Genomic DNA, 23,998 nt, shown 5'->3' on the forward strand with positions numbered 1-23,998 from the left:
CATTAATCACAAGCTTGAACTTGAGGTCTGTCTTGCGAAACGAAGACTCATACATAGACTTTCATCATACTCAGACTAATGCATATTAAAGCGCTACCTTTGGGAATATTTGTCTTTGCATTACTTTGCTTAGCAAAGTCTCTGTCACGTCCAGTCTTCAATTTGTCACCAATATTTTGTTTCTCTGCCTAAATCGAAAGCATTCTGGGGAGCTTGCTGGGTTAACGTTGCTGCTCAACCTGAGAAGTTAAGCCTCAACTCTATCTTCTCCCCGGCAGGATTCTGGGCACAAGACAGTTTGTTTCCCTAGTACAGTATTTCTCAAATACTTCTCATGCCATGATAAACAAAAGATTATACAATCTATTTGGCATACTGGTGACCTTCACCGGTTGCCTCCAGGTACCCTAAAAGCTCAAGAATCAGTATTATAGTTCAGACAAATAACCCCTCCTGTATAGTAGTTCACCTTAGCAATTACAAAAATGATTAACTGCAAAAATGAAAGAGAAGGAAGGAAGGAAGGAAGAAAGGAAGGAAGGAAGGAAGGGAGGGAGGGAGGGAGGGAGGGAGGGAGCGGGGGAGAGAGGGAGGGAAAAGATTAACTGCAACAATTCAGAAACACCCATTGGTTCTTAGCAACAGAAGTTCCTAAGGTTGTAGAAGATCTACGAGTTGTGGTCACTTTTTCTGACATTATGGAATGGAAAACAAAAAGATGGGAAAGAAATAAAGGCACACTTATACCTCAAAGAAAATAAAACCATTCAGACAACTGAGACCGAGACTTTTAAAGTTCTTTTCTACTGGGCATGATGTCAGCACAGCTGCTGCAATCACAGTATTTGTCATTTTAAAAACAAGGTCCTTGAGAATAGATTAAGGCCTAAATCTGCATGGTCTGGCACATTAGCCACATGTGGGCAACTGAGCGCTTGAAATGTCGCTACTTGAACTAAGATGTGCTGTAAGTGTGTAATACACACCAGAGTTTCAAATAAAGAGTGTAAATAAATGAAATGAAAAACGTAAACTAACTCATCATGTATTTATGTTGATTACAGGATGAAAAACAGATTTGGCGACTAGAAAATTTTACATGACATATATGGCTTGCATTTGTGACGCACGTTATATTTCTACTGAATACCACTGGTCTAAATTCAAAGCTCGAGTTCCCCCCCAGACTGCTTATGTTCATGTGGATAAATCAAGGAGTGCCTGTATTGACCTTCCACAAAAGACTTTTTGGGTGGGAGGGAGAAAAAAGAGGAATTCCATGGCTGTAAAAGATTAATAAAAGCTTAGAAACTACTTACTTAAGCTTTTAAAAAGGATTTCACAGCTATCTTACCTGGTGTATTCGTTCTTGGCTGAGTAACTTCAGTAGTGCTGTGAGTCAGAAGTTCTGGTCTGTAAAAATACAATTGACATCAGGATGAGAGCATTTAAGCCCACCTTAATTTCCAGTGTGGTTCACTCTACCTTCATTTGCAGTGACAATATCATTTTGGTGACTTTAATTATTCTTAAAGTAGCAATTTACAAAGATTCAGGTGGAACCACCTGTATGTCCTCAAAGGAATTTTAAGCTTAACTTGTGCAAAACAGTTGTGTTTTGCCCCAAAGCAGTTCGACCTCCTGTTTCTGAAACTTCAGATGAACTAGAGCACAATACAGGTAGATATATCTAGCTATGTCACCCTAAAGCATGTCCCAACAAATAGACATACAAATGCACAACCCCCAATCAGCAAGCAAATTCTATCCCAACGACAATTCTTTATTAAATGGGCCTTCTGTTCCCACTCCCTGCCCTCAAATTACCCACTCTGCTATCCTTCAAACTCAAGCCAAAATAATACTCTTAAGGTCCAATTCAAATTATTTTAAGAGGAATCAGCTTTAAAACCTCTTCAATACTCTGCTGACTGTGAAGGACATAAAGCCTTCCTCCACTGGGCCATCTCAGTCTGTCTATCATGCTATGCCCTCAAGGTCATCAATCCTTCCATACAGAATGGTGTGGTTATCCGAACATTCCAGTACATCTGACACCTCCCTGTGCCTACCTACTTAGGTTATTTCCTTTACTTGAACCCCCTTCTTGTGTTCTCTATGCACAAGTGACCAAACTGCATGCCACCCTTGCCTTCTCCCCCAAAGTGTTCAAGTAGCACTTTACTGCATTGATCTATATAATAAGCCTCCCAAGGACAGGATTCCTGTTGGACCCAATTTTGTACATCTGGTGCCTGGTACTACACAGACACTTGCTCAAAAACTGAATCTAAATGTAATACCTTAATCTTAAATATGGAGAGTAAGTCCAACTGGGAGGGGAAAAGCCCACTTTTATAAAATTAATTTTTTCTTAATGACATTAAATTTGTTTCTGCAAATTATAATCCTACCTTTTAATAACAAATTTAATTCGATTGCCCACTTGAATAATTTTTTCCAGCCTTGGGATTCCATACCACGAGGGACTTCTAAAAGGAATGTTTTCTGGTAGTCCTTCCACATAGAGATCATTAGGATGTGCTTCAAATTTCTGGTAAGGTACAGCCTTGGCTTCGGTGCTCCCTAAGGCTTCAGCTTTACAGAAGAAAAGCAATTCAAAAGACTGGAGACTAAGTTTCCACTGAAATCATATTTTAATACAATCCATAGCAAAGTATATGTCCACTTTTTAAAAAGCAAAGTATACTCTGAAAACATCAACACCAACTACTGAAATAGACTTAATACAGCAAATACAAATATTAAATGACCCATGATCAAGAAGTAACTTTCAGTGAATTTAAGTTTCCTGAAACTAAGGCCATCTTAATAGCTCTAAGATCTTATTTTTATGTATTCTTTTTTAAAAGATATTTATTTGGCTGCGCTGGGTCTCAGTTGCGGCATGCGGGGTCTTTAGTTGCAGCATGCATGTGGGATCTAGTTCCCTGACCAGGGATCGAACCCGGGGCCCCCTGCATTGGGAGCGTGGAGTCTTAGCCACTGGACCACCAGGGAAGTCCCTCTAAGATCTTATTTTTAAAATTCTCAGTATCTTTGAGAATAAATAAAGAGAAGAAAATCATGACCAACAATAAAGAGCGCAACTTAAATACTACTTTTTCAAATATCCGGAGGCAGACTTTTGCTACTTAATGCTTCATGAGTACAATAAACTTTTTATTGGCTCTTGCACACTAACTTACTTCAGGCTATACTTTTATCTGTATTGCAACCATGAGATTACTGTTCTTTACCCCTTAAACCTCATCAGTGTACCATTTTCCAAGGAAATAATTCATGGAATGACAAATAAAAATAGTAAGCAGAGGCTGGTTTAGATTAAAAGAGACATATCAAGCAAAATTAAGGCATGAAACTTCATTGTTTAAATCCAGGTTCGAAGCAAAAACTTTAAAGATACTTTTCAGGTAAATGAGGAAACTCAATGAAGGACTGGATAAGAGCAGAGAGACTGTTAATTCTGTCAAGCGTGATGAGGACACTGTGTTTAAAACGTCAATACTGGGACTTCTCTGGTGGCGCAGTGGCTGGGAATCCACCTGCCAACGCAGGGGACACGGGTTCGATCCCTGGTCTGGGAAGATCCCACATGCCGTGAAGCAACTAAGCCCGTGCACCACAACTACTGAGCCCGTGTACCACAACTACTGAAGCCCGTGCACCTAGAGCCCGTGCTCCGCAACAAGAGAAGCCACCACAATGAGAAGCCCGTGCACCACAACGAAGAGTAGCCCCTGCTCGCCGCAACAAATGAAAGCCCGCGTGCAGCAACGAAGACCCAACGCAGCGAAAAATAAAATAATATAAATAAAACTCAATGTTGTTCAATGGTGCACACTGAACAAGGAAAATGACACAATGCCTGTGATATGCTTTATGAAATTCCTACAAGGGGAACGAAAGAGGAAAGGATGAACAAAATGTGGAAAATCTTAAAGATCACTGATTACAAAAATGGGTATATGGGAATGCATTGTACTATTTTTCTACTTTTGAATAGGTGTGGCATTGAAATTTTAAAATGTAAAAATGTAATTACTAACCCCTACTATGAAGCCACATCCAAACAGAGCTTGTAAGAAAGATCCAAACAATTTACAAAATATCAGCATTTATAGGTCTCCCTTGTATTCTGTTACATTTAAATATTTTACAATCTGATGGTTGAAAAAAGAGGGGCTCTTTGAAGAATCTGCATTTCTTTGATTGTTAGTTTGACTTTCCTCTCAAATTCAAAGGCCTTCTGTCTTAATTTCTTCCTTCATTTCATTAGCAACAAATCTGAAGGGCTCAAGTATAGGATCTCTTTGATAAAAGTAAGGAGTGTGTATTTGAAAAACCAAATACAATTTTAGATCATGGCTGTTATAAGAAATATTCTCTTTTAAAATATGGTAAAGGCTTTCACACTCACACCTAGGAGTCATATTAATTGTAATTATTCTGTTAAATATAACAAAAAAGAACATAATCCTAATTCTAACAAACTTTCTATAAAATAAAAAAGAACCAAACTGTTGGAGTTGAGAGAGAAACAGCACAAGTTACAGAAAAGAGGAAGGCCAAGTGCATTGGTGTTCATCACATCATCAACGAGGTCTCCCCTATATTAAGTAACCAACCCTCTGTCTCCCTATCCCCCTCATTTTGCTCAATTTTTTCCTGAACACTTAACACCTTCTAATATACTGCACATTTACTGGTTGCTTTGCTACGCATATTTCCCTAAGTTATAAACGAACGCTTCCCAGGGGAAGCATTCACCACCCTCTGTGCTGCTGAGTTCTCAGCACCTGACACACGGGGGGTTCACAGGTGCTGAATGACTACGCTGCTGCTGCTGTACAACCTTCAAGACTTGTGCTTGATACGACAGACAGTCTGATGTTTTCTTCTTTCCCTTTCAGTAACCTTAAAGAAAGCAACAATTCTGCTGGCTTCTCACTCTCTAAAGTAACTCCAGTCCCGAATGACCCACCTGAGGCCACAAGCAGGATTTTGTTGTTTGTCATGTAACAATACATAAACTCTTTTATCTATTTTCTTGGCTCTGATACAATGAGAAAATATTTTCTACAGGCTAATTTTTCTTTCTATGAGTACACTATCTCACCCACAGCTTTCTCCTTCCACGAGGGAAAAGTCAGCTTGCTGGCTGGCAGGCACCCACGATCTAACAGGATTGGCTGTTTCTTACCCCAGGCTGAATTTCTAGAACTAAATGTGAGGCCAAAGTTTAAGCCTGTAAATGTAGATGCACATTATCCTATGTCAGCTACTCATGAATTATGAGGACACTGTGGTGGCATCTCAAATGACAAATAAGGTTCATAATCTTATTTCACTAAATGTCTTGGAAATATGATTTTTAAAGTGGTGAAGATTCTCTAGTTTATTGTTCATTAGCTGATTTCTGACCAGATGTACGAGGAGATACATTTTCATTAAGGTCCTATATTCATGTTGGGTGGTCAAGGATACTGATGAGGAAAAACTTAACACTCTGACTTTTTCTCAAGGCTCAGTAATTTTTAAAAAAACTGTTCCATGTATTTTTTTTTAATTTGTTATTTACTTATTTATTTTATCTTTGGCTGTGTTGGGTCGTCGTTTCTGTGCAAGGGCTTTCTCTAGTTGTGGCAGGCGGGGGCCACTCTTCATTGCGGTGCGCTGGCCTCTCACTATCGCGGCCTCTCTTGTTGCGGAGCACAGGCTCCAGACGCGCAGGCCCAATAGTTGTGGCTCACGGGCCTAGTTGCTCCGCGGCATGTGGGATCTTCCCAGACCAGGGCTCGAACCCGTGTCCCCTGCATTGGCAGGCAGACTCTCAACCACTGCGCCACCAGGGAAGCCCTGTTCCATGTATTTTTATTTTTTAATTAAAAAAAATTTTTTTGAGTCACACTTTTATTTATTTGTTTGTTTGCCGAGGGGCATGTGTGATCTTAGCTCCCTGACCAGGGATCTAACCTGTGCCCCCTGCTTTGGAAGGGCACAGTCTTAACCACTGGACCGCCAGGGAAGTCCTTCTGAGTAATTTTTAATGACACTGGTCCATTCAGTATTTGTTGAGTACCTGCCCAAGCACCAAGCACTGTTCTACTAATAGCCAAGAGAGACAAGATCTGGGCTGCTGTTTGAACTGTGTTGTAGTGGAAGGAAAACGGTAGCCATTAGTGCTTTAAGAAAAATTAAAGGGTGATGACATACAGTGTGCTTTGTGGTTTATGTTAGAAGGGCAGGCAGTAAAATCTGGCTGCTTTGGGGCACTGACTTTGACTACAGTGACAGACAGCAGTGAAGAAGAAAAAGATATGGATTTGCAGTGTGTTTTAAATGTAGAGTCAGCAGGAGGCCTTGTGGAAATGAAGAAATCAAGCGTGACTGCTAGGGGGTTTGGCTTGGAAGACTAGGTAGAGTGTGGTGCCACTGGGAGGACTGGGAAAGGAACATGCTGGAGGGGGAATCAAGGACTCTATCTAGGACCTGTGACGTCTGAAGAGCTGTCAAGCAGCTGGGTGAATATAAAGGTGTGGTGTAAGAGGAGTTTGCAGGGCTAGAAACTTGAATGTGAAAGTCATCGGGAATATAGACAATACACTATTTTTGAGATAGAGTGGGACTACCTGTGGACGGCTCAGGACTGAGCTGTAGAGTAGCACCCCAAAATTTAAAGAATGGACTCAAGGGAGGTACCGACAACAGAATGAAGAGGACAGCCAATAAGACATGAAGAAACCCAGGAACAAACCAAGAGTCAATAACGTTTGAAACTTCCCGAAATAATACTTTAAAATGCTTAAGAAAGGAAAAAAAATAAGACAACTTGTTGAACACTGCTGAAAAGTACAATAAAGCAAGGGAGTTACTTCTGGTAACAAAAGATGTTGCAATGATAAACCAAACCTGAGTATTTTAAGTGTTTAGGGATGCAAGCACAGCAAGCACTACAAACAAGACAACCAAAACACTGCTAACCAGCAGCCTGCCCTCCAGGGACAGACTGCTCCTGGTGGTCCCCTATATCCCACTGTGGTACACTATGAAAAGGTACGAAGACAAAAGGATTCCCAAACTGTGAAATGCCCTGTGCCGAATAACCTGTACACAGTATAAACAACTTAGTCCAGAGTACATGGGTGTCCATTACACTATTCTCTTCCCTTCTGTACAGATTTAAAACTTTTCACAGTATATGTTAAAAAAGCAACAATAAAAGAAAACTGGAGATGAGTCATCCATAGTATTTACTTTCTTAAAGCAAAATCTGGAAAAGTTATTCTGTAATATACTTTAGCTAGGGGGGAAATTAAACTTACCAAATTTTTTGCAGAAAAGCTGATCTACCATCTTTCGTAACTTAGTGATTCTGGCATACCACTCTTCTTTTACTGTAAGGGTAATATACACAAATTCTTCAATTTGATGACATTAATCAATTATTAAATGTTACTAAATAAATTATTAAATATGTGGTATTGTTTTCCTGTTCTAACTAAAATTACTTCTAAGATTTTACAAGGTGTTTATTAAAACAGCGCTGACATTGAATAAAAAGTGTAAGAACTAACGAAACAATAACAAAATGAAAATTCACAATTAATAGTAATTTTACAGAGATACACTAAAAGTGTCACCACTAAAGCTAGGAAATAGAATTCATTTTACTCAAGATCAGCTAGCAGGTGATTTTTGTGATGATAAATTTGGGGCTACAATAATGCTGGCAATCCTTTCATTACACCAACTCTAAGTGATGCAATTTCCATTTCATATCCCCACCCTACTCCCTCCACTCCAGAGCAAAAGAGACTAAGAGAACAGATCATGATTGGATTTCCTTCAAAACACATCTAACCAACAAGTGATGATGCCCATGGCTACGTACTCTAAGAAATAAGTCTTTAACTCCTGGGTATAATGATGGATGATCATTCAACTGATACTATTACAGACTAGGATACTACAGACTAGGATAATAAACTGTTCAATACATTATGCCAGAAAAATTTTGCATCTCAAACACAGAACAGACATGGTCCTTTTATAGTTTATCCAGAAATGTGATGTTTACATTTATTTATAATGGGTTATTAAGAACAAAATGGGTTTATTATTCTAGAGAATCCTGGACAATACTCCTTGTACATCACGTTCTGATTTGACATACAATTTGGCACAAGACTGGAGACCTACCTCCTGAAGCTGGTTTATCAAGCTGTAAGTCTTCACGTGTTGAATTCAAAAGTTCATGTCTGAAAGGTGAGAAAAATTACTAAATATTTACCAGATAATATTCAGCAAAAGTAATAACTACTAGTACTTATGTCATATTCAGTCATCAAAGCCAGTTTTTAAAAGACAGCCTGAACTCCTGAGCACAACTAAATCCTAATTTCTTGAGATTTCCAGAGTAATAAAACCAAATGGTAACTGCAAATTGTTTCATAATGTGCTTCACGGAGTGTGTGTACGCACACACACGCGCGCGCGCACACACACACACACAGAGTAAACTTTGTAAATCAAAGGTATTTCATAAAAGCATAACACCAAAGGAAGCAAACTGCAAAAATTTTAAATGGGAGTCTTCAATCTCACATTACATTCAAGACAACTTTACTTAAAAACATCTATAATCTGGTTATAAAAACCATATATATTTCAAAACTAACATTTGCAGGACAGTATACATGCTTTTAAAAAATTCTTCCGAATACACAAACACCCCACAGAATTTGTACAATCTAACTTATGTATCCCGCCTCACTCTATTTTGTTGTAATATCCTGAAGTAACAGGGAAGGGGGAGGAGACAGAGATCACAGAGAAGCATGACCATATATTAACCATAACCTTGAAAATGTTAGGGTTAAGTCAATGGAAGAGCTGTGAAATAAAACATTTGCTGAAGTATAGCATTACCCTTCTAAATAAACATAATAATTTCTGTTTATCAAGACTAACCACATTATTAACCTTTGGGGAAAGGCTTACAAAGTCCCTTCCAAATGTGAGAGATGGCTTCCCATAAATAAAGACATCGAAAGCACTTGAACAGAACCTGCACAGCATGAGTACCTTGTGGTGAGCTTGCACAAACATTTAAATACCCAAAGATAGAGTTTTATAGGCTTTAAGATCAGCAACCATGAGCAAAATCTATAAAATTATTTGTATGTTTTCCTTAGTTATTCAAATAAAAATTTCAAAACTTCTAACAAATTAAAATGCAAGCACTGTAAGAAAATGACAGCACAAAAGAGTTCTTAGAACAGGCTTATTAATATATCAATATGTAGGGGGGAAGGAGTGGTTATTTGATTCCTGACTAGGACTGGTGTCAGGGTTTTATAACAAGCCTTTTTTGTTTACCATTCAATTTCATGAGAGACTACGAAATATTTACTTATTTATTCATTCTTTCATTCTTTCTTCCTTCCTTCTCATTGCCTTGTTTCCTCATCTGCTAAAAAAAGTGTGGGTGATAATGTAAATTCCTTGACTGTACTGGACACATCGGGCTGAATTGCCATTATTATTATTCTGACTTCAAAGCTTGTTCTCCACACCAGGGTGTCTCAAACGTTAATGAGCACTGGAATCACTTGGGATCCTCATCACAGGCAGGTTGGATCCAGTAGATCTAGGTAGGATCTCAGATGTGGTGTCTCTGAAAGCTCCCAGGTGATGCCAATGCTGCTAGTCTGCATGGCTGCCTACCACGTTGTCTTGTGTAAGGAGAGTTTCACTTGAATTGTTCATAGAAAAACGGAGGACAAAATCTTTTAAACTATAATTTATCTGAAAGAAAAATATCTCTTGGCAACAAGTTTCTCTGTGGAGGACAGCTCACCTATTACCTGTGGTATTTCTTGGGTCCTTTTTATCCTTAGTTAAATCCTATCATTCCCTTGTTTAATACCAATACAGAGGCAAGCCCCTGCTTGGTTGTAATCTTTGATCAAGGTGTTTGTTAATTTCCCCACTTTCTCAACAATATCAGAGCATTGCCAGAAAAATGAACATGAATACTTCTGCAAATGACTATCATTCTGCTACTGTTACTGACTTTACTATTTATAGCCCAAAGATACGTGGGAAAAAATTAAATCAGTTATAATATGCACGTGACTCAAAAAGACTCATTCCTATTAGAACTTAACATGAAAGCCACATAATTCAGGGGAAGTGAACCCCGCCCCCACTCACTGAAGGGTGAGTACTACACGGTCTACACCCATCATGGTGCTATCTTTCCCATGCCTGTGCCTGGCTGAGGAATAAGCACTTGACATAATCCTAACCAAAGAGAAGTAAGGCCATATTCCAAGGTTTCCTTCTCTCAGAGAAACACAGGTAGCTACTGTCCCTCCTAGTAGACATGTCTGGCTGTGAGTGCTGGAACTGTTGCATCCAGCTCACTAGTCTAGTCTAAGGAAACTATCAGCACAAGGAAGGAAGAATCTGGAAAGGAGCAGAAGCAGAGCCCCAAGTATCACTGTTTTATTTATTTTCTAATTTTTCTAACTTTTTTTTTTTTTGGCCGCACTATGCGGCATGCAGGATCTTAGTTCCTGACGGGGGATCGAACCTGTGCCCCCTGCAGTGAAAGCGCAGAGTCCTAACCACTGGACCGCCAGGGAAGTCCCCAAGTATCACTGTTTTAATCATCCTATCTCTGACCCCCTTGCTACGTGAGATAAGAATCTTACTGTAACGAGCCAATTTGAATAAGCATTTTTGTTACTTGGTGCTAGAGACATCCCAACTGCTACCCAACCTCTTTCATGCTGCAATCTCTATTTGCTTTCATGCATGTTTGGCTACAGAATTCAAGGTTCAAATCATTTCCAATTCGAACTTGGAAAGAATGACTTAATAGCGTTACATCCATTACTGCTCAAATCAAGTATATGATATCTGTGTGATTTTCATTCTTTATGATGACATGGTCTTATTCTCTGGAACCTAATGATTTCTACCTTTATCCTTAGGACACTGAAACTTTATGAAATGTGACCAGGCATATATCTTTATTTTCTTCTCATATCCTTTCTCATGTCTCATATACACAATCATCTTTACAATTTATAATACTAACAATCTTTTAGCCCTTTCATTGAAAATTTTAGTTTAGCAATTATATTTGATAATTTCCTAGACAACTATTCTCCAATTTTTCCTGTTTACAAATTCATCTAATACTTGCTTCATGCATCTAATAGAAAGTTTTCATATATCAACATTTGCTGAAATATGTTGATATATGCCCTCTTAGTTTTTTAAAACTTTAATTGTAATCTTAATAGAATTTTAGTCAGTAGAAATTATGGAAATGTGTGATGTGGCTGCCATTTTTAAATGGAAGTATTTACACTTCCAACTGCTGCACGTAAATTTTTTTTTAAAGCTCCTTGCTACAACCCTTACGTCAGTGCTAAAGAATTTATAGCATTCTGCTATTTTTTTCTTTTCATTCTTACTTCTATTGTTTATTTTTATTTTTACAATCGACTTTATTTCCACCTATGCTTTTTAAAATTCAGGCCTAAAAAATAAGACACTGATACTTCAATATTTTCTTTAGCATACGTAGAGAAAAATTGTAAAAGAAAATAACAGTTGTATGCCAGTCAGGCATGGACAGGTGTTCATACTCCAAAAGCCAACCCTGGCATAACTTACATAGACACATTGAAAAGTAGAAATAAAACAACATATAATAACTCAAACTTAATTTAAATATAGCCCTAGTGGTTAGTGAATATTTGTCAACAATATAAAAAGATGCACTAATCAAGAACAAAGACAAAAGTCCAAGAGTCTTACTTCTTTATCACAAAACGAATCCTTTCCTTTGCAAGTAATATCCTCTCAAGGCGAGGAATTCCATAAGTAGATGGCCTTCTAAAAGGGATTCCTTCCGGAAGTCCTTCTACATAAAGATCTTCCACGTGGGACTGGAAAAGAGGGTACGGGATCGTCACAGGACCTTTGGCTTTTATAGCTTGAGCTTTAAGGGTAAAAAGAGAAAGGGAAAATTATGAAATGACAAGGATTAAGCACAGTTTGTAGAAAAGAATAATAATCGAATACATACATATTGCTTTGTAACTTTTATTATCACTGCATCAGAAGCAAAATAGTACAAAAGAACTAAGAGGAAAAGAACACCAAAGGTGCCAGTACTCTACTTAGTCAAAACTGCAATGAAATAATATATTATTTTGAAATAATGTAGATATAGGCAGACTTTCTACTCAAATTTGAACCACAAATGACCCCAGAAAAATATACCAGTTAATTTCAGCTAATACATACAGCATATAATGAAAGAGAATATTTTAAAAACATAAATGTTCATGTAAAAAGGATTTTTTAATAAAATAACTGAAGCAGAACATTTTTCTGAACTGTAAAAATTCTAAGATTTATTTACCGAGAGTAAAATAATACAACAGCTGCAACAAGCCAAATGCACAAGGAATCTTAAGAATCAAACACAATGAATAGACTTTGATAGTTTTATTAAACAAACTACAAAGAGTCAGTTTTTCTAAACGATAGGGGACATTTAAATATCACTGGGTATTAAACAGTGTAATGTTTTTAGGTGTGACAATGGAACTGAGATTAAGACAATGAATGCATTCCTCTCACCCAACTCGGCATTTTACAATTTAGAGTTTTGAGAGGTGAAATGACATGCTGTCTTGGACATCAGACTTTTAAAATGTTCTTGCATCACAAAGAGGACAGGAAAGGACAAGAAAGAAAATATTATAAAATATTAAACACTGTTGAACTTGGGTGATGGATATTTAAATAGAGGGTCTCTGGAAGTATGAATTTCATAATAAAAAGTTTTAAAAAGCATCAGTTTACGTTCATCTACAACACAAGCACATTTTTAGCTAGCATTAAGAATTGCACAAACATTTTGATACTAAGTAAAGCAATGCCAAATTCTCCATGACTACATAGCAAACACCACTAATTCTTTCAAAGGTTTCTAGTTCATGTAATTAACATATAGCACAGTTATATAAACTGCTTTCCAGTGAACAGAACAGCACAGATGCTACTGACCTTGCCAGAAAGGTTCCAAAGCAAAAATGACTACGGTTGACTCCCCTCAGCCCCTGCTCCCTCAGGAATCACCTCTCAGAACAGGTCCACTTTTTTGCTGGTATTTTATGTAAAAGTTTATTTGCTAAACATTAATCTTTGTACTCAAGTTTCAAGTGTACCATATTACACATTAATTCTGAGTTAGATTTAATATCCTTCGTTGATATACTACATCTGAAAATCATATTCACATTTAACAATGAAAATACCTTCCCCGAAGGCAATTACCATTAAAGATGCTTTGAAATTATGAAATGTGAATATTGTTATTATAATTTCACAATGATTGGTAAACATTATTCTCTTATATGCAAAATAATCAAATAAATATATCACCATCACAAGAAAAGTAAAAACATAACCTTTGCTTCTCTTTATGAGAAACACAGAAATTTATAAAACTGTGATAAGTAAATTACTTTAATTCATAATAGTACTAAATTAAGAACACAATAACAAAAATATAAACAGGAGGCATTTATTACATACTTACATCCCAAGTATTATAGGAAGCACTTCACAAGCACTATCTCATCTATCTCATCAAATCTTCAGAGTAGAGCTATAGTTCTCATGCCTTTCACAAATGGCTCAGAGAAGACTAAGAGAACATGGCCAGACAGCCTGTCCCCATAGCCTGTAATCTTAACCACCACGTTATAGTGCTTCCATGTAGAAAGAATATGTTGTGAGTTTTTACTTTGAAATGGTCTAATTAAAATCACAGGCAATAGGACTTCCCTACTGGCACTGTGGTTAAGAATCCACTTGCCAATGCAGGGGACACAGGTTCGAGGCCTGGTCCGGGAAGATCCCATATGCCGCGGAGCAACTAAGCCCGTGCGCCACAACTACTGAGCCTGCGCTCTACAGCCCGCGAGCCACAACTACTGAGCCCATGCACCACAACTGCTGAAGCCCGCGTGCCTAGAGCCCGTGCTCTGCAACAGGGGAGGCTGCCGCGGCGAGGGGCCCGCGCGCCGCGGCGAGGAGTGGCCCCCCGCTTGCCGCAGCTAGGGAGAGCCCGCGTGCAGTGGCAAAGACCCAACGCAGCCAAAAGTAAAAATGGATAAAACAGATTTACAAAAAATAAAATTAAATTAAAAATTCACTTAGAGAAATTCAGTAATGCAGGATAGCATTACAGACTTTCAAGTTAAAATTCAGTGTATTATACAATTTTACAGCTTTGCCAGTCATTTGCAAAGAACTCTCCAAATTTAAAAAACCCAACAAAACAGGTATTTTTAAACAAATTTTGCTATTTCTAGGTGAGCATTTGATACCAGGTGATAATAAATCTTGTTTCTCTGATTACTATATAAAGGTAGCTATAGGACGTAATACTAAAAGGAAAAGAGAATTTGAGATCTAACAAACTCAGGTATCTATTGAGAGTAGGGGAAATAAGGGCATCTAGATGAATACTAGATTTAACACATCAGGTTTAAGGAAGACTATTGCTTAAGAAAATACTCTTCAATTAAATCTCCAAGATTCAAGATTTTGCAACAAATATATAAATAAACTCCCAAACATGCATGCTGAAAGTTTAACGTAAATACTAATTGATAATTAAAGAAAGGAAACTTCTTCTAAAGCTTTGTTGTGATCTGGAAAGAAAATTTCTAATATTTGGACAGACACTATCCACTACCCTTCCAGGGACAGATAAGTAAGGAAGGCACAAACACTGCTAGAATGGGACTTGCTCACATTAGATGAACAGTAATTCCACTGTTAAAAAGCTTACGGACAAAACCTTACAGGAATTTTTGAGTTTAGACTTACCATACTTTCTTTCAAACAACTCTTCAACTTGTTTACGCAGGTCAGTAATTCGAGCATTCCATTTCTCTGAAAATTGAGAGAAAGTTAAAACTCAATGATAAATCCCTGTTTGGAGGCACTAATATGTTCTTAAGATGACCCAACATCTAACAACTTATTTTCTACATAATATATCCTGATTTTTAATAATCCACCTGTCTGTATAATTTTACTGTTTTCCTAAGCACTTTCTCTTTTTTGCGGTTCTTATAATTGGTTCAGTGAGAGATTATAGGGTTGTTTAAAGATTATTTTCAGAACACTTCATACTGAGTACCTCTTTTTAAACTTATAAATTCTGAAAAGCAGGAGGGCAGAAAAGACCCGTCAATTAAACACTACAAAGTGAGGAGAAAAAGAGAAAGGTCCCCAAGACTGTGCAGGAAACCTTCTAAAACATGTCTAAGTTGTACGGAAATAAGACTTTATATACAGTTGCAACTTATAATAGCATGCTAAAGAATATATATAAACTTACTATATATATAACTTCAATTTATATTCAATAATTATGACTAAGACAACTTAAAATATTAAAGTACTATTTAAAAAACGTATAAAGCTAAATGTTCCATCTATTCAAAATAGGGATCACAAACACATCTTGCCACTAATATTTTACTTAGTCCCTTCAAAAGGATACCACTGTGGTTTGATTAGAGGCCAGCAGTTACACAAAGCAAGAAAAATTAATATAAAAATTATATCTGAAATAAAAAAGTGATCTAAATCTCAGACAAATAACTGAATTACTAAGTCATTAACACTGATATTTAAGTCTACCCATTTTTTTTTTGGCCACATTACGGCTTGTGGGATCTTACTTCTTTGACCAGGGACTGAAGCCGGGCCCCAGCAGTGAAAGCATCGCGTCCTAACGACTGGACTGCCAGGGAATTCCCTTAAGTCTACCAATTCTAGTTAACAACAGAAGACACAATGTCTTATGCTTTGGTATACACAAACATGTGTAAGCAGTGTCTGTAAGGTTACTTCAAACTGTCCATGGCTTTCCTCAGCTTAGATTATAAGGCAGTAATATATTTAAGGCATCCTCCCCAAAGAATGCTGTAACTCTTCAGTAACAGAAAAAGTTCGGAAGGAAAAAAAAGAAAAGAGGACCGACCACATTTAATTGAGAACTTACCAAAGTTGAACTCCCTCACTTTCCGTTTGCCGGCATTGGCAGGTTCTGTGACTGGCGGCTGGGGAGGCTCATTGCTCTTTGGTCTCTTGGTAGGTGGAGAATAATCATCATCTTGAAAAAGAAAACTATCATCACTGGAGGAACAGTCTAAGTGAGTGACAGCCACTGCCTGTAAAATCCTCAGCATTCGAAAGACGTGGGGGGATTTAAATATGATTGGGACAGCAACCGTTATTTCTGTATTGCCATTTTCAGCGTATTTTTTCCCAGTTACATTTCCAGCTTTTCTACTCTTTTCGGAGGTGCTCAAGTGAATAACACTCATTTTCCTTTGTCTTGCTCCTTTTTTTCAGTCTGCTTAATTTGAATTAAGTCATATAAACTTCCCCTTCTCCTAACTCCTCTCAGAGAGTTGTCTAGAATTACAGTGTATTTTAAGTCTTCCAAGAAAAGGGTTTTAATGGAGACAGCTACCAACAACTATACAAATATATAAGAAAACGGGGAGAAAACATATCTTGAATGGAAAAATATTTAAGCTTATACAAAATTCAAGCATACATAAAGGAGGCTGGATAACTGTATGTTAAAAACTTTTAACAAACGAAACTAAAAGAAGTAAGATTATATTATTTGTGAAACAGGTATTGTTGATTCATCCAATACAATACCCATGTATGTAGACAATGAGCGATCATATATTTAAGCACTGAATATAGACTACCTAAGACTTTGTAGTAAGAGTTCTTTGTGGCTATGCCTGCAACTCAACTCTGCCGTGATACTTCAATACATCTGGTGCTAGAATAAAGGACACTGGATCAAGTAAGAAAAGCTATCAACTGTCGTCTTCTTCTGGTCCCTGAAAATATCAGTTGGCACACTACTGAGATTTCTGCTCAAACACCATCTATAAATTATTGAAAATACCATTTTCAGGTATCTATACTTTAAAAAAATGTGGGATGAAGAAGAAAATAATTACTGGGTTAAAGGCAACAGCAGTTAACAAAAAGATACCATAAGATACACTAAGTTCCCCTTTTCAGTATAATTTTCATTCTCATTTTATAGCTAAACAAACAAGATCAGAGAATGCTATATGACTTAACCATGTCATATGCTAGATAGTGCAGCTGAGATGAAATTATGGGTATCATTCTTTCAGCTAAGCAGGTTAACTCTCAAAAAACAGTAAGAAATTCAAATTTAGCCTAATATACAATGATGCCTTGGACAGCAATGGCTAACTTTTATATACTGTGTATGTTAATCAAGGGAAAATCTGACTAAAGCCTAAAATACTTAAATCTCATTCCTATCATAGCATCAGAGAACACAGACATGGCTGCCCTTGTTCACTGACTTTGGGTTCTTCCTTTACAGACAAAGCCTGTGGAAACGAAAATCCACGGATGCTCAAGTCGCTTATATAAATTGGCATATTATTCACATATAACCTATGCACATCCTCCCTTATACTTTAAATCATCTCTAGATTACTTCTAATACCTAAGACAATGTAAGTGCTATATAAATAGTTGTCTGGCACATGGCAAATTCAAGTTTTGCTTTTTAGAATTTTCAAAGAAACTCTTTCTGAATACCTTCCATCTGCAGTTGGTTAAAGCTTGCAGATATGGTGGGCCAACTGTAATGTCAACAGATATTCTGACTACCTAAAATCATTTACTGACTGACTATTCAAACCAATAAGAGAAAAAGGTATCAATGTCACTGATACCAGATAAAGTCATATTAGGACCCATTTATGTGCTGGGAAAGGGAATACTATTTCAGGAACAAGTTATCATATAAACAACTTACGACACTACAAAAACTTTCACGCGTTGAATTCCACTGTAGAAACCCATGTTCAAATCCAGAAAAAAACAAAAAAAAATTTGTAGTAAAAAACAATTTAAAAAAGACAAACTACCAGTAAAATAAAACTTGACTATGTAACATGGGCTCATAATGATTAAACTACTACAAGGATTAAAAATGGTCAGAAGATTCTTAAATAGGTTATTAAATAGATTCACACCTAAGTAGATACATTTTGGAAAACGTATTAGGTATTTCTCTAATGTCTGGCTTTCAATTCTGAAAACAGACTGACAAAATCCCCCCTTTCCAATTTCCAAATAGATTTTTAGACGCCTGAGAATATTTTCAGGCTAATTTGCAAATGGTAAAATGAAATATACTCATTTCACCTATGAATATTGTCAAAGCATTTTAAATGCTTAGTATTAATATTTCTTTACAAACATTAAGCAATGACATTTAAAACAAAAGTATTTTCCTTACAGGCCAATGCAGCCTAAATATTTCTATAGATTATCATTTAAAATTATTGCTAATTGAATTATATAACATGATAACCGAAAGAGTATAAAATAAAAAAGAAAATATAGCTTTAGGATGGTAATGAAAAGTCAGTGCTCTATTATATTCATCCCAATTGTAATCCGAACGGTTTGAAATTGAGGCCAAGGGGAAAGGGCAAGAGAGCTTTTCTTTAGTGTCCAAGACCTCATTTGTTCAATCAGATTAACTTATTTTAAAACAAAAGGATTTAATAGTATAAATATATTTTATAAAAGTAACCTCATCGACCATAAATAAAAAAAGACAAATCTAGGAGAGTGTTTTTTAACACGATAACAAATGATTTAACAAAGACTGTAAAATATTAAAAAGTGATTATCACATTTCTCTCCAGTGACAAATAATGAAGTCAATCTATTAAATGTAAACAGATGAAATTAATTATGTGTGATGATAAAATACCACAACATATATTTTATTAAAAGACTAACCCATTTCATATATTTATTACCGGATCTTAGAGTGTTTTAATTCATATGAAACATGGAATGAGATCAAGAAGAGCTATGAACTCAACCACACCTTCTATTTTTTTTTCTACTCTTGCAGCAAAAAACTCTGATTTTGAAAAAGTATGAAAAACTGTTACTCTTGACCTCAAAATCTCTTTCACAAAGGATCCAAATTATTTCCGTGTAGCAGAAACCAGTCTGCCTCTAACAATCAGTCCAGCAGGTAGCACTGTTTTCTATCATGGTGCTTCAACATTATAAACAACCACTTTGTGTAAAAAGACACATATCTCTGGACACTTCCAATTTAAGCCCAAACTAAAAATATTTACATCATCAAAACTAAAAGCTTATAAAATGAATTTCAAGATATTTTAACATGCAAAAGCTGCAATTCAGTGAGGAATATGTCACAGCTATGCCTCAGCCTTAAAAACAAGCCTCCCACCCCTTGAAAAAAGGCAGTAACAGACCCTAACCCCAAATTACTATCTAGAAAAATCCTGTTTTCCTTTTTGCAACATACTTACAAATATGCCTATAGATAACACAGACCTCAGAGCTAAAATGTGTTACTAAACTCATCTAATTCTTGATGAATGCATTAATAGCATATAAAAATTTTTTCTGATACTCTTTTCAACATAATCAAATTGGTAATGTTTTATCAAATAATCTGACACCTATTCAAAGTAAAAGAAACAAATCAAAATAAACCAGGCACTCTTTCTCTTAATTAACTACCCCTACACATTTCAAATTAATAGGTGGCATTTTCCACCCATGGACCCATGTCCTAAATCCTCCAAAAGTCTAATTTTTACATAATAATTGGATGTTCACTAAGTGATTTGTTAGCAATTATAAAGTTGAAAATACAAAATATTCAAATGATAACCTACCCAATTACATAGATTCTATGAACTCTCATGTAACATTTATAAGATAAGCATAACTACACAGTGACAGATAGCAAAGACTATTATTGCTCTATCTTCAGAAATGCCCAGAATTCAGTCACTCCTTATCCCTACTGTCACCATCCAGTTCTAAAGCACCTCCCTCTCTGCCCTGGATAACTACAACAGCTTTGCTTCCACTATGGTCTGCTCTCAGTCTTTACAGCAGCCCTGTTTCTTCAACAAGGAGGACAGAACTTATCACTTCTCTGTTCAAAACTCTTCAATGGACTTGCCTACCTTGTTCACTCCTTAGCACCTAGTACAACCCCCAGCACACACAAGGTGCCTGGTATTTGTGGACTGATTAAATGAACCTTTGAACAGTGCAGTCCTTAATTTTGTGCGGCAGCCAAGTATTTATCAATGTCCTAAGCATAAATTTCATGAAAAAGGATACCATCAGAGGATGAAATCCAACTATTCAAATTCTAAAACAGTGTTATCCAAAGTGGCCCTGGCGTAGGGCTGTGGTGGTGCGCGGGGACCCGCTGCGGTGACAGTGGTTGCTGCAGGGCTGATGAGAAACTACTAAAGTTCCTGTGGACGCAAAGTAGAATTTCATAAGAACATAGTGGATGGAGAAGAGAAAACCTACAGTGGTTATAAGGGCCCTGATGCCATGCATGTAAAATTGATATCTTTGGATGGTCACGAATTTACTGTAAAAAGAGAACATGTGCTAACATCAGGAACAATAAAAGCCATGTTGAGTGGCCCAGGTCAGTTTGCTGAGAACGAAACTAATGAAGTCAATTTTAGAGAGATCCCTTCACATACATGTGCTATCAAAAGTATGCATGTATTTTACCTACAAGGTTTGCTACACTAACAGCTCCATGGAGATTCCTGAATTCCAACTGCACCTGAAATTGCACTGGAACTGCTGATGGCTGCAAACTTCCTAGATTGTTAAATAAATTATTTTAAAAAAAACCAAAAAAGTATAGTCCATATATAGGTGGTATTGTGAACTCCATTCCGGTGTGTAAATATTTATGTATAGTTTTCAATTTATTTAAGAAAGAAAATTTAAAATTTCAAAGAGTCTTACTTAAGACACAAAACTAACCTTTTTAATCTACTTAAAATCAATTTGAAGGGACTTCCGTGGTGGTCCAGTGGTAAAGAATCCGCCCTCCAATGCAGGGGACTCGGGCTCAATCCTTGGTCGGAGAACTAAGATCCCACATGCCACAGGGCAACTAAGCCCGCGCGCCACAACTACAGAGCCCGTGTGCCTCAACTAGAGAGGCAGCGTGCCACAAACTACAGAGCCCACGCGCCCTGGAGCCCACGTGACACAACTAGAGAGAGAACACCCACTAGCCACAACTAGAGATAAGCCCGCGCGCACCACAACTAAGACCCAACACAGCCAAATAAATAAATATAAATAAATAAAATTTAAAAAATCAATTTGAAGACAAATTAAGTTAAGAAACAATCAGGGCATTAGGCCACAGCAGAATAAACATGTGAATGACTCAAGTTCGGGGGAAAACGTGTTGAAAGTGAACTGCACTGTAAGGAGACCTCTTCTCAAGCAAAACGCTTCCCATTATTAGCACACCCATGACAGCCAGACCTCAAACAACTCTTAGGTAAGATTGTCTCTGTACTTATCAAAGACATGCATGTGTCAAAGACCTGACAACAGTCTGATTTTACCCAGAAATGTAGTCATGATGTTTATGAAATTAAGGCACGCACAGCCATATTACTCCAAGGGGGTATTTCCCAAACCTAAGTCACAAAAGTTATACAATGCGCACCAATGTCTTCAAGAACAAATTGATCATCACAAATGGAAGAGCACATCTCAGCTCAATAGACTATTTGCTGCAGTTTAACGTGTCTGCATCAATCTCAATTAAACCCTTCATGACTTCACATAATTGCAAATAAAGATATCAAGGTTAAAGTACTGTGGCAAATCTTACAAACTTACTTGATGACAAAGTTTCTTTTTTCTTTTCTATAAACTTTTTGGGAAATGCAGAAAGATACAATATGAGAAAACAAAAGTCACCCCCAGGCAAGCAGGATTATCTTATTTCCTTCCAAGCACAAGTATTTTCCTAAACAAAACTAACATAGTTCTATAGATACACTTTTCCTTTTAAAGGTGACTTGTTCTTGCAAGGCAGGGTTTTTTTTTTTTTTTTCACTAAGCATATTACACTAGGGGTCTTTTTTCAGATCACATATTTAAAAAAAAAAAAGTTACCATTTCAATGCCAATATATTTTTTCTAATATGAGAATGTATCAAAATTTAATTTTCTAACTATGGATATTTTCCTAGTTTCTAGCATTTTATAATCATCTTTCCAGAAAAAAATACAATATACTTATAAAAAGATGTGCATGTGAGTTCTCATTTGAACTTCCTTGTTAGTATCACAGATTACATTTTACCTTCCTTAATGTATGGATAACAATTAATTAGCAATTTAATTAGAGTTGGTATATAATAGTTTGTTCATAAACATATATCCCACAGAAAATGCTACCCTGTAAAGTAATTACGTTACACAGACCTGGTATTTCACTGGTCTTCTGAACATAAGGCAGCAGCCTCAATAGCAAAATTCTATTTGTTGACAAATTTGGATGATGTATCAAACTTCTGGTACTATGTCTTAGTTTAAAAGAAATGGGATTTATCACTCCCTCCAAAGAGTTAAAACTGAAAAGATTGACACACATTTCAAGTTTATAAGTCATTTATTTCATAATTATCTTGACATCCCTTTAAAGGTCTTATACTATTAAAAACAAGTGTTTATTTTCTAAACAATTCTAACAAATTGTTTATCTGTTCTTTATCAGATAAAGATAAACAAATTGTTTATCTTCATCTGTTTATCTTTATCTGTTTTAAGATTTGTTTTCAGATAAATCAATGTGGTTATTAGTCCTATTTAAAAGCTTTATGCTAATAATTTTAATCATCAATTTTTCTTATCTCTATAGGAAGGAAAAGGTTCTTAGTGTTCATAATATAAATATAATATTTATAAATTTTCTTCTCATAGTTGAGTTTCAAATTAAAAAGCAATTAAATTCAATTATTGTGGACTTCGCTAGCCGTCCATTAAGACTCTGTGCAACAGGCTGGGGGTTCGATCCCTGGCTGGGGAACTAAGATCCCACATGCCGCCCGGTGTGGACAAATTAGTTAATTACTTACTTACTTGACTAGAAACAATTCAAAACTGCTTTTAGGTTAGTAAAATTATGTTAATGATAAAATATGTATATTAAATTAATTGAGATGTTAATACACAAAGTATGAGAAAATTTCTGATATTAGGGAAAAGCTACCAATCAACTTATAATTTAGAAGCAATGAAGACAAACACTTTGAATAGCTTGAAGTAGCCAAACACCGTAAATAACCAAGTGGACACCAGTAGAAGACAGGTTATTTAAAAAAAAAAAAGACAAAGATAGCAAACCAAGAAAGGTTATGTAGCAGTTAAAAAAAATAATAATGATGAAGTACCAAGATGTAAAGTTATGGGAAGAAAAAACTACGGGAAATGTGATATGTGTGTACTTTATTTGTTCATACACAATAAAGTGCCATCTACCACTGAGTAGAGGGTCACTGGAGCAGGGCGGGGGTTAACAGAGCTGTATTTTTACCTTAGAAAAAACTACTTTGAGGAGAAAAAACTTACAGAGGAATAGTGTGAGATAACTTCAAAGGAAAAAAAAAATCAATACACATTTAATAATTATTAAATATAAAGCGTGAGATAACTTCAAAGGAAAAAAATCAATACACATTTAATAATTATTAAATATAAAGCGTGATGCTGTTAATAATTAGCTGAATCTTTCAATAATTCAGGACAAACTGGCTCATCTGCATTCATGCATTATCTTTGAAGAAAAAACTACATTTGAAGCAACTTTAACTATATAGAGAGATTACTTTAGAATATTTTTGTAGCTGCTGCTTCAAAAGTTTTGAAGGACAGATTATATGCTAGCCTCTAACTGCATTTTATGGGGGAAAACTATCAACACCTTCTCCTCCGCTTC

The 23,998-nt window shown here is 36.4% G+C and overlaps 1 protein-coding gene and 1 pseudogene across 8 annotated transcripts in view; one reads left to right on the forward strand and one right to left on the reverse strand.

The window, feature by feature from the left end:
- The window catches only part of GTF2I (general transcription factor IIi), a 96,029-nt gene that overhangs the window by 17,058 nt on the left and 54,973 nt on the right, over positions 1-23,998 (reverse strand). For all 8 annotated transcript variants that reach the window (XM_059898830.1, XM_059898829.1, XM_059898826.1 and 5 more), the window contains 7 exons: positions 16,139-16,249; positions 14,953-15,018; positions 11,860-12,043; positions 8,224-8,282; positions 7,347-7,418; positions 2,415-2,598; positions 1,355-1,413 (listed from right to left, as the gene is read on the reverse strand). In XM_059898830.1, the coding sequence (XP_059754813.1) occupies positions 1,355-1,413; positions 2,415-2,598; positions 7,347-7,418; positions 8,224-8,282; positions 11,860-12,043; positions 14,953-15,018; positions 16,139-16,249 (735 nt within the window). The remainder of the gene's footprint in view (positions 1-1,354; positions 1,414-2,414; positions 2,599-7,346; positions 7,419-8,223; positions 8,283-11,859; positions 12,044-14,952; positions 15,019-16,138; positions 16,250-23,998) is intronic.
- Positions 20,479-20,859, forward strand: LOC132349043 (elongin-C-like; annotated as a pseudogene).

This window comes from Balaenoptera ricei, chromosome 15 (assembly GCF_028023285.1).
Source record: "Balaenoptera ricei isolate mBalRic1 chromosome 15, mBalRic1.hap2, whole genome shotgun sequence".
NCBI classification, from domain to species: Eukaryota; Metazoa; Chordata; class Mammalia; order Artiodactyla; family Balaenopteridae; genus Balaenoptera; species Balaenoptera ricei.